We start from the raw sequence: 18,293 nt of genomic DNA, 5'->3' as shown, positions 1-18,293 counted from the left end.
TTGCTGCTGTTGAAGAAGCTCCTCTTTCATTGTTGTTTTTCTTTATTATTTTTTATTGGTCTTGATCCTGTCCTTCACACTCCATCCTACCCCACTGCAGGATACGTCTAGAGGTTCTCCAAGTTTCTGGCTGTGTTTGACCGGTGTCAAGCTCTCTCCAGTGGGCAGCACTACAGTCCAGCACTGAGGTGCCACAGATGTCTTTAAGGACAGCCCAACCGCTGGGACCATCCTCCATTGCTCAGTTGGCTTTGGACACAACCAGGGAGAATATGGTCCTCCAGCCCTGGAAGTTCTCCACAGATGCATCTGTTCTCCGGGATACCATTTCTGCAGACCAAATTCCATGTTCCCCTTGTTTTTTTTTTGGAGTTCTGGTAGGAGCACATCTCTTATCCAGGCCTGATGCCCACCTCAATCACCCTGCACTTTGTATTGTTCCTGGTACAATTACTTCTAGACTTCCATTACCTTGTTCTAGTCCTGCACAGCAGTAGATCTTTCCATGCAATAGCTCCCCAAAATTCACTCCACAGCATGAAGGGAAAATAATACTGAAACAAACTTTTTTAGTATTGTTTTTCATTTATTATGAGGTGGGTGTACAGCACTGGGATGGCGTTACACTGTGGGTATCTCTCTGGGGCTAAGGTGTGTGTGTGTGTGTGTGTGTGTATTACTTATCTGCGGTCAGCCCTGCAGCATGCAATGATAGGAGTGTGGGGTTCAGACTCACACCTCCCACAGTGAGCCATCAAATCAGGGCACTTAATGAAATGCTTTTTACCGAAACATTCAGTTATTTGCAGAGGAGAAGCAGACCTCAATGCTGCACTTAATGGTAAATGTGTGTGTATGTAAGCGTGTGCGCATGTGTATGTGAAAATTCAATTAGGTTTTTAATCTGTAATTTTGTCTCATTTTCCAGTAGAAATATTTAAACATCTTTAAAACCTAACCCTAACTAGCTCTAACCCTATTTACTGAAAGGCATAACTGTGTAATGTTAAGACTTGTTTACAGAGAATTTATCTTAGATTTTTTTTCCCCCTAAACAAATTGGCAATTTGGTTATTGTTTTAAGCATAAATGTAACAAAAATGAATGATGTTTATGCTAAAAAATTTGGATAAAAAACAGTATGGTGAAAAAAAAATTTAATTCAAGGTATATTCTCTGAAAATAAGTCTTATTATCTTACGCAATAAATTAATCTTGTTTTAAGCATGTTTTGAAATTTTTTACTAGAAAACAAGGCATAAGTACTGATTAAGAAAATGTTTTATTGCATGTGTGTGGGAGGAAAGGAGAGGGGCTTATTATAACTTCACCCTCTTCATATGTTGAAAAATACACAGACTCTTCCTCCTCGCCTATCCTGCAGATGCAAAACCATACCAGCCAACATATCGGAATTACCAAAACGTCCAACTGTCTAACATTACTTGGCTGAATGTTGTCTTCTCCCCAATTCTCCTGCAAAACAACTTTTGGGTTAATGTAATCTAGATGCTAAGTATGTATACCTGTAAAACATGAAGAGAGAAGATATGTTTTATATGATGTTATCTCTCAGATCTGGTGCTTTTTCTCGGAGTAGGCATGTAAATCTGCGGCCCTGGCATGGAGAGTGGACAGAACTTTTTTCTTCTAACCTTTTTCTTATACTTCTCTGATACGGGCATTCCCTGTAGCACACAGTTGTTTTGTGTCTCGTGTTACAGGCAAAGACTGTACATGTTTGATTGAACGTACACTAATAAATTAAGTTATTGTTTAAATAAAGCATACAAACTGAAATCTTAAGAAATATACAGAGGAATGGAGATACTACGTAATGACGTTATGGAATGTTAATCAATTCTAGTAGTAATAATTATTATCTGCATTAAGACAAGTATAGTACACTTCAGAAGTGTAAAGCTGGAGAAAAACGGCTATTTTAATTCCATTGACAGTTCTCCCATTTATACAGGGAGATATGCCAAGTTAAGCTTCCTTTTTATTTTATAGCTATGAGTCTGGTACAAGCATTCTAAAGGCAATGGGTGGAAAATCAGGCTTGTAATAGTAAAGAGAACTCATCCCATTTGTTGTTTGCAGAATCTATGTTGTTCCTAGATTTTACTTTAAAGCAATGCCGCTGAAGAATGTTTGGCCCTGATGACTTAGAAACATTCAAATATGGATAGCATAAAGCTAACACAAAGCACTACTGGTATTTTTGGAAATTGTAATAATAAATGGGGACTTGAGTAAAGAATGCTTTCGTACTGCAAATGAAATAAATGTGATAAGATTTGTTGGATTTATTAACGAAGACCTGATACTGATCAACAAATGTTTAATATCACATTATAGTATGATTAATGCAGTATTTAACTTTTCCATTCTAATCATATTGTGCTGATGTGCATTATATATATTTTTTTCATTAAAAGCCTTTTATGTGCACTAAAATGAAACTCGTTATCAAAGAAATCACTTTAAAGAGTTGTAGAATAGATCATATTTACCTTTGTCTTAACCAAAGATTGGCTCTTACACAAAGATACTGTATATGCTTGTTTTTATTTTTACTTCATTGGTCATTTGTTTTAGTTTTTTCCTTTAAAGGATGGTTAAGAATGTAGCAAAGGTGGTGTATGAGTATGCTATGCAAAATGCTCTCCCTGAACTACCAGCAAAGAGTCAGATGGGACAAACCCAAATATTTTTCTTCTTTTTTTCCTATGTAAGGAGGAATTAAATGATTTCCTGCTGAATTGTTGAATCTTTACTTATTAAAGTCTGTACAGTTAACAGCATCTGAATGCGAGTTGTAGCAAATGGGAGATGGATTTCTCAAAGATGAAATGGTATTTCAGGGGTTTTCCTTTTTGGGATTCATTTGTAAATGCTTGAGGTTGAGTGAACTTGCATTTTTGCAATAAAGTTATTACCGATGCACTACATCAGGGGGCGCTGCACAAATGCCCGCACTGTGTCTGAGTGATTTTTGTCCCCTCAAAGGAATCATATCAGGTCAGTATCAAATTGAATTATACTGTATGCTATAACTTATAAAAATAGACAAATGTACTCAACATAAAAGAAGTTAATACATTAATTTCTAATACTTAAGAAAGGATACATTGATTTAAGCACTTACTACCTGTATCGTAACTTTTCACATTTATAGAGTGCAGTTAGGAACAGTGAAGTACAGAAGAGCTGCTTGAACATAACATCTGTGTGGCTGGAACTGTTCACTGCAGCTATCCATTAGCCAGGTGGTTATAATAACACTGAAGACAGAGGTCTCACTCAGCTTTTGGTCACTAGATTTACAAAATGCTAAATATTACATAACTCAAACTCTGCCTTCCAAAACTTAAAATCCTGTCCAGTGCAAACGATTCCATGTCAAATCTAAAAAGGAACTTGGAGGAGTGCTTGTACTGTGCGTTTTCTTAATTGCATATCTTACACACATTTATTAATTATTATTTGAATAATCACTCTGTGTGTCAAATAAAAACATGTGTCTTTGGAAGGGTTGTTACCATCAAAATGCACAAATACACAATTTCATATTCACTATTTAATCCACACATACAGTAAATGTTGAACCGAATGGATTAGTGTGGTAACGTTAGTTTTAGTTTTGCGAATTGCTTTTATACTCTGCTTAAAAAAAAAAGATTAATGCACTTTTGCTTTTGAAACCTTCACTAATTATTGATTCTGGAAATCTGGACCAAGAAATTAAAACCTGGAGGTAAAAAACTAAATTTGTTACATGACCCTTTCATTGTCTTTTTTATATCACTCAGTAACAGATAAATAGCAAAACATCAGTTCTATTATTTTTATTTATTACGTTTTCTTAAATGCAGTTAAGCAATATTATGTAAAAATGATATTGATTATCCTACTCAAATGCATGTGACATCAAATAAACAAGGGTTAGGTCAGAGGTAATCCAAAAGTAATTGGATTAGATTATTTGACAATTATAATCCAAGAGATTACGTTGTTAATTACAATTTTAGTCATATAATTTGTAATCAGTATTTGATTGCAATTCAAATGTAATCTACCAACCACTGATCATAATTTATTTTAATTATTTAAATATGTACATGTAAAAGCAAATCTTTGATAAAAGTATGTTAACATGCCAAAAAAAGATGTGGAAATCCTGTAATTAAAAGTTGGACAAAATCTTCTGCCATTTTCCAGTGGACATTTTTAATAATAGGATCAAATGGGCAGACTCGTCTTGATCCGTTCAGACAGCACCACGACGGTAGCGTGTGCTCTCATCATATGTCACAACTCTCCCGCCATCTCCTCCTTTGGAGTCAGCAGCGACTCAGGTCGCTGCACGCCATTCATATCACAAGCATTCTCAACACGTCGTCACAGGTCTCGCACAGTGGAGAGTGGACCCCAGGTGGTCCAGCTGATTTGGGTCCCGTTCGGCATGGCACAGGTAGACCGGTTCACTCAAGAGACCTCCTACTGCCCACTCTGGTACACCCTAACGGGGGCCCCCATCGGGACAGACACGCTGGCACACAGCTGGCCCCGGGGGCTGCACAAGTCCCCCAGTGAGTCTACTTGCACGGGTGCTGTGCAAGATCAGGGAGGAAGAGGGACAAGTCATTCTGGTGGCCCCCTACTGGCTCAATCGGATTTCGTGCTCCTCGCGGCAGCCCCTCCCTGGCGAATTCCCCTGAGCAAGGACCTTCCTTCTCAAGGACGGGGCGCCAGAACTCCCTCTACCAGGCAACGTTACGCCTTGAAGTGGCGCTTGTTCGTGAATTAGTGCTCTTCTTGGTCTGAAGTCCCACAGAGGTGAGCAGTCGGTTCAGTGCTCTCATTTCTGTGTGAGAAGTTGGAGGGGAGGCTGTCCCCCTCCACCTTGAAGGTGTATGTAGCCGCTATCGCGGCCCACCACGACGCAGTGGACGGCAAGTCCTTGGGTAAGCACGACTTGATTATCAGGTTCCTTAGATGTGCCCGGAGGTTGAACCCTCCCCGGCCAAGCCTGTTCCCCTCCTGGGATCTCTCAGTGGTCCTCTCGGGCCTCCAGAGACCCCCCCTTTGAGCCGCTAGATTCAGTCGAGCTCAATGCCCTCTCCCTGAAGACGGCCCTCCTGATCGCACTCGTTTCCATCAAGAGGGTTGGGGACCTGCAAGCATTCTCTGTCGGCGACACTTGCCTGGAGTTCGGTCCGGAAGACACTCACGTCGTCCTAAGTCCGTGACCGGGCTACGTGCCCAAGGTTCCTACATCTCCCTTCAGAGACCAGGTGGTGAACCTGCAAGTGCTGCCCCGGGAGGAGGCAGACCCAGCCCTTTTGTTGCTGTGTCCAGTAATTGCCCTGCAGACCATGCCCTGTGAACCGCACACAGAGATTTAGACGTTTTAAGCAGCTCTTTGTCTGCTTTGGTGGACAGCGGAAAGGGAACATGCTTTTGGGAAATGCACCCAGTCCAACATAATTTACTTTTAAGGTAACCTGCATTAGACATTATGGTAGGTTGACATTTGTTCATTGTGTGAAGTAGCAATTTACTGTAATAGGCTACAGTACATATGACTTGTCAAAGAGTAAAAATGAAATAATTTATTGATATTTTATAAGCTGCATGGCTGTCAATTTAAGAATTAGTGGGATTAATAATAAAAATAAAACAATATCGGGGTCTGGGTAGCTGTCACGATCCCCTGTTGTCTGCCCCGTGTTTTTCATGTCACCGTCACGATTGTTCCCGGTCCTTCACACTGTCACGATTCCTTGGCCGTCTGTCCCGTGTTTTTCATGTCACCGTCATGATTGTTCCCGGTTCTCTACACTCTGTCATTGTTTGCACCTGAATGTAGTTTGTTATCTTCCTGTGTCTGTGTATATAACCCTGTTTGTTTCTCCATTCCCCTGTCGGTCTTTGATGTATGTGAACGCCTGTTATCCGTGCTCTCTGTCTTTTTTTATCCCCCGGTTAACCCTTTGTATGCCCTCCGTGTTTTGTTTTACTTTTTCCCATCGTGGATGTTTCCTTTGTTCGTGATTTCTTTTCGTGTTGCCCTGTTATTCAATAAAGCTCCGCTGCAATTAGATCCTCGTCCCGTGTCTGCCTTCACCTACAATCCTGACAGTAGCTTATTGAGTATTGACACTGACTACCACCCCTGGAGTCACGAGTATGAATCCAGGGCATGCTGAGTGACTCCAGACAGGTCTCCTACACAAAATTGGCCCGGTTGTTAGGGAGGGTAGAGTCACATGGGGTAACCTCCTCATGGTCGCAATTAGGGATTCTTGCTCTCAATGGGATGCGTGGTAATTTGTGCATGGATCGTGGAGAGTAGCATAAGCCTCCACATGCTGTAAGTCTCCATGGTTTCATGCACAGAGAGCCATGTAATAAGATGCGCAGATTGACGGTCTCTGAAGCGGAGGCAATTGAGACCTGTCCTCCCCCAGCCGGATTTGAGGTGAGTAACCGCGCCACCACGAGGACCTACTACTGTAATTAGTGGGAATTTAGCATTCCATATTGGGAGAAAAGGGGATTAAAAAAAAAACGTATGTGATAAAAAAAATGAAGGGAAATAATCTTACCTGACATGGATGTAAATTTTCCTACCATCCAATTTTCTGAATTCATTTTTTATTTGTATAGTACTTTTCACAACACACATTGTTTCAAATCAGCTTTACTGAAAATCATGCTTTAACAGACAATGAAACTGTAATATCTATGAAGTCAGAGTTATCATTGTGTAATTTTATTAAATATGATTATAAATTGTGTATAAAAACAAATCATTCAATAATTAAATAATAGCATTTAGAACCCCATTGAGCAAGCTGAAGGCGACTGTTGCAAGGAACACAAAACTCCATAAGATGTTGGTTAATGGAGAAAAATAACCTTGGAAGAAACCAGGCTCATTGTTGGGGCCAGTTCACCTCTGGCTAAACAGCATGAATATAATGCCAATATTAGTTATTTGTGTGCAGTGCAAGTTCTGGTTTAAAATTTGTATACTAAGTAAGTGTTAATGTCCAGTGTTTTAAGCATTTTGTATGAAATGTAAGACTAATGTCTTTGAAGTCCATCTTGTATTAACTGCAGAAGCTCACATAGATGCATTGTCCTTTCTTGGATGGCTGATGAAGGCTTTTGTTGGCAATTAATTGATAGACTATGTATTCCATTTCAAGAGTGTAGTCCATCAATAGACAGTGGTGATACAGGCAGAGATCAATGAGGTGCATCACAGTTCAATTGACAGGTCATTTTGGTGAGGTTTGTTGTGGTCCAAGTCCAAGGTTCAGACAATTGCACATTAAGTATCCCATGTCTTATATTTGGAGTTGGCATCAGTTCATCCTCTGAAGTCCATCGTAAAAGACCGAAGTTATGTCTGGCTAGCACCGGCTGATGTTTGTCATCATCATTCAATGTTATGTAGCAGTGGAGTCCGACACCAAGCAAGAACGGAGATGGATCTAGCCAGATCTGGTCTTGAGAGCATGAGTGTGATCATTGCACCATGGTGTGGGTCTTTTTTCTTTAATTGAAGGTGGGCAACACTATCAAAAGTGCAAGAGAAGACTGTATTTGTAGTTTCTGTAATTAAATCAAGTTCTTCTAGACTTTTTGGTAAGTGAGTATGTGACATAATTCTGGAAGATTATTATTGAAGCTATCTTTAGTGGTTGAAAGAATAGTTCTTCCTGAACTATAGTGTGGTGTAGATTGAGTAAAATTAGCTGATCTTAGAAAACAAGAGACGATGTAAAGATCTGAGATGTCATCGCTCTGTGGTTGAATTTCTATAGTATCAACATCAACACCATATGACAGAATTAAATCTAGTGTATGATTATGGCAATGAGTTTTTTCCGGTCACATTTTGTCTGACTCAAAGAGAGTTGATAATATCAATAAATGTTAATCCCAATTTGTCATTTTCGTTATCTATGTGTTTATCTACTGGTTTAAGCCAGATTTCATTTAAGCAAAGCACATCCAAACCATGATCTGTAATAATTTCATTTACAATTAGTGCTTTGGTTGAAAGAGATCTAATGTTTAGTAGCCCTACCTTTATATGATGTTTATCTTAATTTTTATTTTTATTTTTTCCAAGTTTGACCTTAATAAAATTTTTTTCTATATTAATTAGTTAGGGGATTGTGTTTTGTAGTTCGGGGAACGGACAGAGTCTCTATATGATATCTAGGTGATACAGTCTCTATGTGTTGTAGTTTATGTGACCTGTGTGACATCTCAAGGCAGCTAGTAGACTTCCAGATTAACCAGTATGTCTGCTCACTGACCTGGGCCCCAGTTAGTCAAATATTATCACTATTAAGATTATGAGCCAAATTACTAGAGAGGAGAGCAACACCTTCCCTGGAGGGATGGAGCCGTCTCTCTTTAGCAGGTCAGGTCTACCCCAAAAACTCTTCCAGTTGTCTGTAAATCCTATGCTACTCTCTGGACACCACTTGACACTAATCTACTACAGGTGAAACTCGAAAAATTAGAATAACGTGCAAAAGTTCATTAATTTCAGTAATTCAACTTAAAAGGTGAAACTAATATATTATATAGACTCATTACAAGCAAAGTAAGATATTTCAAGCCTTTATTTGATATAATTTTGATGATTATGGCTTACAGCTTATGAAAACCCCAAATTCAGAATTTCAGAAAATTAGAATATTACATGAAATCAATAAAAAAAAAAGGATTTTAAATACAGAAATGTCAGCCCTCTGAAAAGTATAATCATGCATATGTACTCAGTACTTGGTTTGGGCCCCTTTTGCATTAATTACTGCCTCAATGTGGCGTGGCATGGATGCTATCAGCCTGTGGCACTGCTGAGGTGTTATGGAAGACCAAGATGCTTCAATAGCGGCCTTCAGCTCTTCTGCATTGTTTGGTCTCATGTCTCTCATCTTTCTCTTGGAAATGCCCCATAGATTCTCTATGGGGTTCAGGTCAGGCGAGTTTGCTGGCCAATCAAGCACAGTAATACCATGGTCATTGAACCAGGTTTTGGTACTTTTTGCAGTGTGGGCAGGTGCCAAGTCCTGCTGGAAAATGAAGTCAGCATCTCCATAAAGCTTGTCTGCTGAAGGAAGCATGAAGTGCTCTAAAATGTCCCGGTAGACGGCTGCGTTGACTCTGGACTTAATAAAGCACAGTGGACCAACACCAGCCGATGACATGGCTCCCCAAACCAACACAGACTGTGGAAACTTCACACTAGACTTCAAGCATCTTGGACTGTGTGCCTCTCCATTCTGCCTCCAGACTCTGGGACCTTGGTTTCCAAATGAGATGCAAAATTTGCTCTCATCAGAAAAGAGGATTTTGGACCACTGAGCAACAGACCAGTTCTTTTTTTCTTTAGCCCAGGTAAGACGTTTGACATTTGAAGCCCATGTCCAGGACCCGTCTGTGTGTGGTGGCTCTTGATGCAGTAACTCCAGCCTCAGTCCACTCCTTGTGAAGCTCCCCACACATTTGAATGGCCTTTTCCTGACAATCCTCTCCAGGCTACGGTCATCCCTGCTGCTTGTGCACCTTTTTCTTCCACACTTTTCCCTTCCACTTAACTTTCTATTAATGTGCTTTGATACAGCACTTTAAGAACATCCAACTTCTTTTGCAATTACCTTTTGAGGCTTTCCCTCCTTGTGGAGGGTGTCAATGATGGTTTTCTGCACAACTGTCAGGTCAGCAGTCTTCCCCATGATTGTGAATTCAACTGAACCAGACTGAGAGACCATTTAAAGGCTCAGGAACCCTTTGCAGGTGTTTAGCTGATTAGAGTGTGACACTTTGAGCCTACAATACTGAACCTTTTCACAATATTCTAATTTTCTGAGATTCTGAATTTGGGGTTTTCATAAGCTGTAAGCCATAATCATCAAAATTATATCAAATAAAGGCTTGAAATATCTTACTTTGCTTGTAATGAGTCTATATAATATATTAGTTTCACCTTTTAAGTTGAATTACTGAAATTAATGAACTTTTGCACGATATTCTAATTTTTCGAGTTTCACCTGTATAAACCTCGTCACCACGATGAGCAGGGAGGGTGTCAGAGCATATTACGGTGTCTGACATCATTTTTGCAAGTTCACACACCCCTTTAACATTATATTTAGTGATCTCCAACTGGTGAAGCTGGACAAAATTAGTGCCAACATGAACATTTTAGAAAATCTACATTCAACATTAGCCAGCACTTGTAAATTTGATCTGAAGTCAGATGTGCAAACCTCGGAAATGCATTTAACAATGGTGGCTTTAGTCTAGAATCACCTATGACCAAGTCTCTTTCAAAATTATTCTCAGTGGATGTATCACTGAGTGCAGAGAATCAATTTGAAACCATAACAGGAACGGGAGTGTGGTGTTGCTTTATTGAGCGAATATGCCACCGAGACATCAAACGCCCTGCTGCGGGGGTCTACAGCCAGGACCAAAGTGTGTGTGTTAGCTTAGTTGGTACTGGATCTAACATACATGTTGTGGCTTTTGATTTTTTTATACGTTTTGTTAGCTCTTCATGAACTACGACAGCAAAGGATTGAAGTTGCTCATGAGGAAATTTATGAGACACTGTTTTCTTAGTAGAGAAATGTCCGGGCATGTCCGTCATTGATATATGCGATTGATTGTGATTGATTATTTTCCGTATTGTGCATTTAATCAAACTGCTGTTATTTCCTCTTCTGTTGTGTTCTCTTATGTTCTCATTCTCTATCTTTTTCTTTCACATTAAGCCAAATATGTTCTCAAAGAAAGCTGAGCTGAAAAGACTTTCTGCTCCGATCCCTTCCATTGTTGTGGCATCAGAGTCCAGTCCTGCCCACTTCTCAGTAGGGCACATTGGCTGTTCCTCCAGACAGCTAACAGGTGGTTTGGTTGAGGTAACCTTTGTCACTGTAGAAGCTCCTGGCATTGACTGAACTTAAGCTGCACTACCCTGTATTACCACTGACATTTGCTCTACTTCAAGACACCTTCTCAACAGATTTAACAACCCTTCCTCCTTTTTGTCTACTCGTATTTACACATGGCTCAAAAACTGAACCTGCATGTAGTAACAACACTCTGATATCCGCAATATAGCTGTGCTGGTTTTAGTGGGGTTTATGCACTTGCCAGCTGGTCAGGTTTTGAGACAATCTGGCCAACCAGCACCAGTTTGGTCAGGACACCATTTAGACTACCTAAAGACCAGCTTGGTTGGGTTGGGAGACCAGCTACTTTAATTGATAGAATTCACAGCCCGCGGACGGGCCCTTAAATGTACAAAATAAAAGTATGCGATAAACAAAACTGCTGTGTGTTACATTGGTACACATGCCACATATCTTTGGAAAGCTACATTTCTTGATTTTCTATTGATATAAACCATTTTAAGATACAATCACAACAGCAGGTACAATCTATATCTTTGTCAGACCACCAACATATAAACAACCAATAACAAAATTTAGGCAACTCACCTATGAAGCATCATAGTATTCCACTGATCCATAACTTCCCGACAAAAACGGTGTTGTTTCATTGTCAAATGTCCAAATGATCAAATCAAGTAAAATGTTTAGTCCAAATCACATTATTACATCAATAAATATCCACAGACTCTTGTTGCATCATTTCAAAGCACCTGGCAGCTGTACCTAAACTTTCACATATTATCGGTAATAACTTCAGTTCAGATGTAAACATTTCCTATATCCGGTATCAAAATGGAAGCACGCACTCTGACCTTTCGATTGACACCTCATTTGACCCAATAGGAGCTTCCATGTCCTGTCCAAAGCCTTCAATACCCAACCACAGTCTGTGTCGAATGTAAGGGCATACCCACTTTCCTTTGTTTACTGATCAAACCAATTACATCGAAGAGTGGAAATGACTGACGCATCGTATAGCCAATGAAATTCTGAAAACAGTGATATGTGGCTTTAGTGGGACGATTAGAGCATGGTTCTGTAATGTGTGTGCGCAAAATTGCCTTGCCATTACCCAGTGTTTTGTGCGTCTGTGCGTAAAACCATTGGAGTGTTGTTTTGGAACTGTTTACACATTTGGCGATTTAAATATGGTGAAACGGACGCGAAAAACAGGATTTTCACCCCAGGATGTGATATAAGAAGGTTAAATTAAGAGTTTGGAGATGAAATTTCTGAAAACAATACGGATAATTCGGAGGCAGAGGAAATGTTTATGGAGAGATGAGACATTGCTCTGGACAAGTAAGTGTTTTCTTGTGTTTTATAACATATATTACTGTATATTCCGCATAAATAAGCTTTAGTGTGAATAATGAATACACATTTTGTAATTACCCTTTGTCGTGTGTTTCCTCAGTGAGTGTTTGAACCGTTTGTGCGTGTTTTTTGTATTTGTTTGTGTGTGTGTGAGGTTTTAGTTCATTGTTTGTTTCAGATCTGTTGACATGCTATATAGATGTTTTGTATATTTACTGTAAATATGTATATATATATATATATATATATATATATATATATATATATATATATATATATATATAAATGGACGCTGAAATATATATATAAATAAATCAATAAATATAAGTTGAAAATAAGAATATATGTTGTGTTTGAGAGTCTATTTGTTACAATGCGGGAGGTGGGGAGGGGTAGGCCCATCTATTTGTTACAATGCTGAATTCATGGGGGAGGTGTAGGCCCATCTATCTGTTCCATAGTACACTGGCAAAGTATACAGTATTTACAGTAAATATACATACAATAATACATATTTACACAGTCGAAAAGAAAAACTATATATATATATATATATATAGAATACAGAAAAGATGGAAAAGTTGTGTCTAGCTTTGTAAATTACATTTATTTATTCTCACTGAATCAGATAGCGATTGGGAGCCGGATGCGGTCCACATAAAGTGGAGCAGCAGGACAGCACCTCATCAAGAGAGGAGGGCTTTCAGAGAGACCCTTGCTGAGGAGCTGGCAGAGTTGGGGTCTCACTCCACAGCCAGACCCGTATCTCCTGCTCCACGAAGAGCACATCACCAAATCTTGCACCGCTGGTCGTCTGAAGTGCAGGCAGTGTCATGCAAAGACACCAGTGAAGTACTCTTCCTGTGATGTGCCTTTGTGCTTTGTACCCAAATGTGACTGCTACAATGACTGGCATGTTGCTAGATACATGTACAATTTTATAATGGTTTGTAAATACTTTGTGTAAAAATTCATGTAAATAGTTTGTTGTGTATTTTTTATATAAACAAATTGTCCACCATAGCACTAGTTTTGACTCTTTTATATGCACAACATTTAGTTTCAAGAAGGGAAAAGGCACTCTAATGTGTTTATGCATCAGTTACTCTGTGTCAGCAAACCTAATAGTGGATCTGGAAATGGAATATGATAGCTCTAAGTGTCATCTTTCATTAGAGCCCAAAATTATGACTGTACGTTGAAGCGTTCAAAAGTAGTAGCCTTTTTGTCCTAGGTTACCAAAGGGTCCTTTTGGAGTATCCAAAAGGCACTTTTGTAAAACGCCTGGGTATACCCTTAGAAAAACATGTGTAAAATATTCATTTTTTATGGTATTGTTATAACATTTGAACTTGGACTAGGTAAGGCTTCGTGCTGTGATCCCATTGTGTTCTCAAGCTAATAGCTACAAGTTATAGTCATCTGCAGGCATCTGTATGCAAAAAAAAAATTTCAGGAGGAAAAACAAACTTCTATTTCATTGTGTTCAAACTTGTATTACTCAAAATCAGTAGCACTTACAGTAATTCTGACTACTGGGGAAAAAACTTCAGAGTGTCCCCTTTCAAATGTGACCAAAACCATGCATGTACTCCAAACAGTTCAAGAACAGCTTTAAATTTACTTTGGGTATGCCTTGATTAGGCATTTTAGGCTAATTTTACAGGATTGGGAAGAGACCAACTTAGACTGGTTTTTTTCAGCAGGGTTTTTTTTTTACAAGAAAGTAGGGTCAGTTGGGTTTAGTGTAGTTTACTTTGTTGTCCAGCCAAGGTTCAAGCTTCTTTCAGCGATGCAGAGATGATCATCTACTCTCAAGGAAGGGATGACCCTTGGCCACCTAGAAGATGTATGTGAGCCAAGCAAAGCTGTCTGCCTATGGTTCTGCAGGGGAAATGTGCAATCCACATTTCAGTTGTAGAACTGGCACTGCTCTGAATATGTGATACAACACAGGCTGACTCTTAAGTGATTTTTTTCATCCAGGGTTTGTCGTAGGTTGTGCTGTAGGCCATATGAATAAACAGTTCCCTGCGTAAGCACAAGATTAAAAGCAACAAATAAGTATGTATGTATATATATATATATATATATATATATATTTTTATTTTTTTTCTTTAAAGGTGAAGTATGTAATGTCTGTCCCACTGGTGCCATCAAATGGAATTGCAAAAATAATAATGACAACACTTTTAGAAAATACTCACCTTATCAATTGGTGTTTATTATTTATCATTGTTTTGAAAGTGCCATGGAGCTGCATTGTTTACACTTTGGGGGCCTATAAATGGCTTATTGTAAAGTTGTCTATATTTTACTTTACTGGGAGAAAGTATTTTAATATAGAAGAAATTACACACTATCATAATAAAAAATAGGTTTCTTTGATAAATATTTTTGGTTTTAAAATGTTCTTTATTTTCTATGCATGCTAAAATAGCATCAAAAACCCTATACTTGTGAAAGCTTTCCTCCTTAATTCAAATGACTGATCTCAGAGCCTATGGCCCTAATAAACTGTACCTTTTGTACTTTTGCCTTTTTCAGTGGATTGTAGAGATGCTTTAGTGGGATTAATGTGGCAGCATCTGGGATTCCATAGGTATTAGAGGAGAGCGCTTTTAACAAAATTAGTTTTTGGGGAAGTGCTCAGCCGTTTGATGGGCTCTTCATTCACTAGAAAGTTCAATTGCTTTCACCAGCTATTGCATCCTCAAAGTTACATGCAAGCCCTTAGATAATGGTCTCCAAAGCAACTCAAGTGCTCTCTCAGTCTCTCCTGAGAGGTACGTTTACCTTTCTCTTCTGAGATAAATATATTTGATTCATAGTTTGTGTAAAGGCCTTTACAGTTATCAAGCAGGTTAAAAGTGTGTTATGCGGACTTGACCGTGATTTTTGTTTCCTGGACGCTGTCATGGTGACTTAATCAAGTGTTATATGAATGATACGTTTATGTATCAGTGATTGTGAAAGGCATTGGTTGTACATTTTATCTGTGATTGTATTGTCACTTCTTCACATTGTCCATTCCTCTCGTTTTCTTGACTTCATCTCAAATGTTTCTTCACATTCTTATTTATGCATACAGTATGTGCACAGAAGAGGTCATTTGGTATGTTTGTGTGTGTCTTTGTCTCTTTGTGTGTGATGGTGTCTTGTAGTCTGCATTCCAATTCATCCCAAATGTGTTGAATGGGTTTTAGGTCTACGCTTTGTGCAAGCAGACAATTCTCTTATAAGAAGCATTAAGATTAGTCTTCAGTAGTGTTACTGGAATAGCCAAACCCGTTAAATAGAAGGGGGTGTCCACATGCGTTTGGCCATATAATGGTAGTTTATTGCTTCCCATCTTATAGTGACGGGGAAGAAAAGCTTCACAGAAGAAAAGAAAAATCATAAACATAATAATTCCTAACATAAAAACAAATGTTCCACAAAGTATCAATTAACAACTCTATAACTAAAACTTTTCAACCTGTAGTGGCTCCAAAAGTGTAAGTAAGTTTTGTGAACCAAAGCGTGCATAGCACATCAGTTCTGCAGTATTAGGGGCTAGACAACAATCCATACAGTAAACATCTCAGCACCACTCTAAAAGAGCTACTTTTGCCAAATATATCTGATATAGCACAGCTCCCTCCCTGAGACAGATATTATTATATGAGCTTGCACATGTTTGCTGGTTAAGTGGCACAGATTAGATGGTAACAATTGGCTGCTATGCACAACGCTGCTGTCTTTTTGCACCTCAGGACACAGTAAGACCCCATTCAACAGCCTAGCCATAGCATGAATACTTAACTCCTTTTGCCTCCACTCATATCCATTTAATTCTCTTCCATTCAACTACTTATCATATAAAGTGGCAAATGCAATTTTGTTATAAACGTTTTGTGTTCTTTTGAAGTTTTGTGGTCTTTTATTTATTTTTCTAATTAAAACTTTAACATTTTATGAACCAGATTTTCAAATTATTCTGTTAATGAGAAAGTAAAATGAAAATGATGATTTTCATGATGATTAAAATGGGTGGAGCTAGACAATTTTTTATGGGGTGGCAAGGGGGTGGTATGAAGACTATGAGGGGTGGCAACATTAAAGCAAGCGCCATGCATATTTCTTATGGATTAAGGTATCCAACATGTACTAGTTCATTAATTAGAGTCACTATCAAATTACAAGTGCATTTCCACATCAACCACATAGTAACCATTTTGATACTGATTTACCAACATTAATATATATATATATATATATATATATACACTGACCTAAAGGATTATTAGGAACACCATACTAATACTGTGTTTGACCCCCTTTCACCTTCTGAACTGCCTTAATTCTACGTGGCATTGATTCAACAAGGTGCTGAAAGCATTCTTTAGAAATGTTGGCCCATATTGATAGGATAGCATCTTGCAGTTGATGGAGATTTGTGGGCTGCACATCCAGGGCACTGAGCTCCTGTTCCACCACATCCCAAAGATGCTCTATTGGGTTGAGATCTGGTGACTGTGGGGGCCATTTTAGTACAGTGAACTCATTGTCATGTTCAAGAAACCAATTTGAAATGATTCGAGCTTTGTGACATGGTGCATTATCCTGCTGGAAGTAGCCATCAGAGGATGGGTACATGGTGGCCATAAAGGGATGGACATGGTCAGAAACAATGCTCAGGTAGGCCGTGGCATTTAAATGATCCCAATTGGCACTAAGGGGCCTAAAGTGTGCCAAGAAAACATCCCCCACACCATTACACCACCACCACCAGCCTACACAGTGGTAACAAGGCATGATGGATCCATGTTCTCATTCTGTTTACGCCAAATTCTGACTCTACCATCTGAATGTCTGAAATACTCAGACCGGCCCGTCTGGCACCAACAACCATGCCACGCTCAAAATTGCTTAAATCACCTTTCTTTCCCATTCTGACATTCAGTTTGGAGTTCAGGAGATTGTCTTGACCAGGACCACACCCCTAAATGCATTGAAGCAACTGCCATGTGATTGGTTGATTAGATAATTGCATTAATGAGAAATTGAACAGGTGTTCCTAATAATCCTTTAGGTGAGTGTATATATAGGCATAATCAAAAAAATAAGTAACAATATGTATATCTCCAGAGCACCAAGACTTTGTCTATTAAACACATCAAAAAATTCTAATGTTCTTAAGCTTCACATATAACCAGCAATCTGGACTAAACGTCACCACCTTTAAGTGTACCCATGAATGGAAAATGCATACACATCCCATGTTATTCTGCTAATAAGGTCCTGAAGGCCTATCATCTTTTTGTTAATTTTAGCTTTCAAATGGATTATTCCAGATGTTACAAAGTTAGGTCTTTATATACATAAACTGTTCAGAAAATTGCACTCTGGGGGGCACTGCTGCAAAACTCATGAATATTAATTATGCTATGCAGAGTAAAAGATTCTTTTAAATTACCTGTTTTGATAAACTGTCATTCTTAATGACCGATTCAAGCACCCAAATAAATATTTCACATAATATGGTAATTTCATTTCTACATCTGCAACTATCAGTCTTGGGATTTTGTTAGTCAGTAGATGAATACAGAGATCAGCACTTTGATTAAAAACATGACTAATTGATCTAGTGGTAACTTTCTGGAGTCTGTTGGGAAGATACTTAGATAAATACATGTGCCAATATAAATAGGATATATTTATGCAGCAGTGCTCTTTACTTGTCTGACTAGCATTAAAAAACACAGATTATATACAGTACTCCTCAAAATGCATAAAAAGCATGGCAAGAACATGAAACAGTTATGCCGAATTAGGTAAATAAATACTTTAACAGCGTTTTTTAGATTAATCTCTAACAGTTGAAGAGTGTGGACAGGAGACTGGTATAACAAAAGTGCTACTATGGAAGTAAATTTATGACTAAAGTCTTTGAAGCATAAAAGCATGTTGAATTGCTCTAATCAAAAAATAAATGCATTG

General features: G+C 38.6%; 1 protein-coding gene across 3 annotated transcripts in view; it reads left to right on the top strand.

Annotated features, from left to right (window-relative positions):
* The window catches only part of usp54b (ubiquitin specific peptidase 54b), a 177,974-nt gene extending 175,020 nt beyond the window's left edge, over window positions 1–2,954 (top strand). For all 3 annotated transcript variants that reach the window (XR_007968524.1, XM_052103414.1, XM_052103413.1), the window contains one exon: window positions 101–2,954. Coding sequence is in view for 2 of the 3 variants with exons in the window: in XM_052103414.1 (XP_051959374.1) it covers window positions 101–187 (87 nt within the window). In the remaining variant the exon portion in view is untranslated. The remainder of the gene's footprint in view (window positions 1–100) is intronic.
* Window positions 2,955–18,293: the final 15,339 nt, after the last annotated feature.

Source organism: Xyrauchen texanus, chromosome 33 (assembly GCF_025860055.1).
Source record: "Xyrauchen texanus isolate HMW12.3.18 chromosome 33, RBS_HiC_50CHRs, whole genome shotgun sequence".
NCBI classification, from domain to species: domain Eukaryota; kingdom Metazoa; phylum Chordata; class Actinopteri; order Cypriniformes; family Catostomidae; genus Xyrauchen; species Xyrauchen texanus.
Note: the sequence above shows the minus strand (reverse complement) of the source record. Positions and strands in the feature narration are given on the sequence as shown.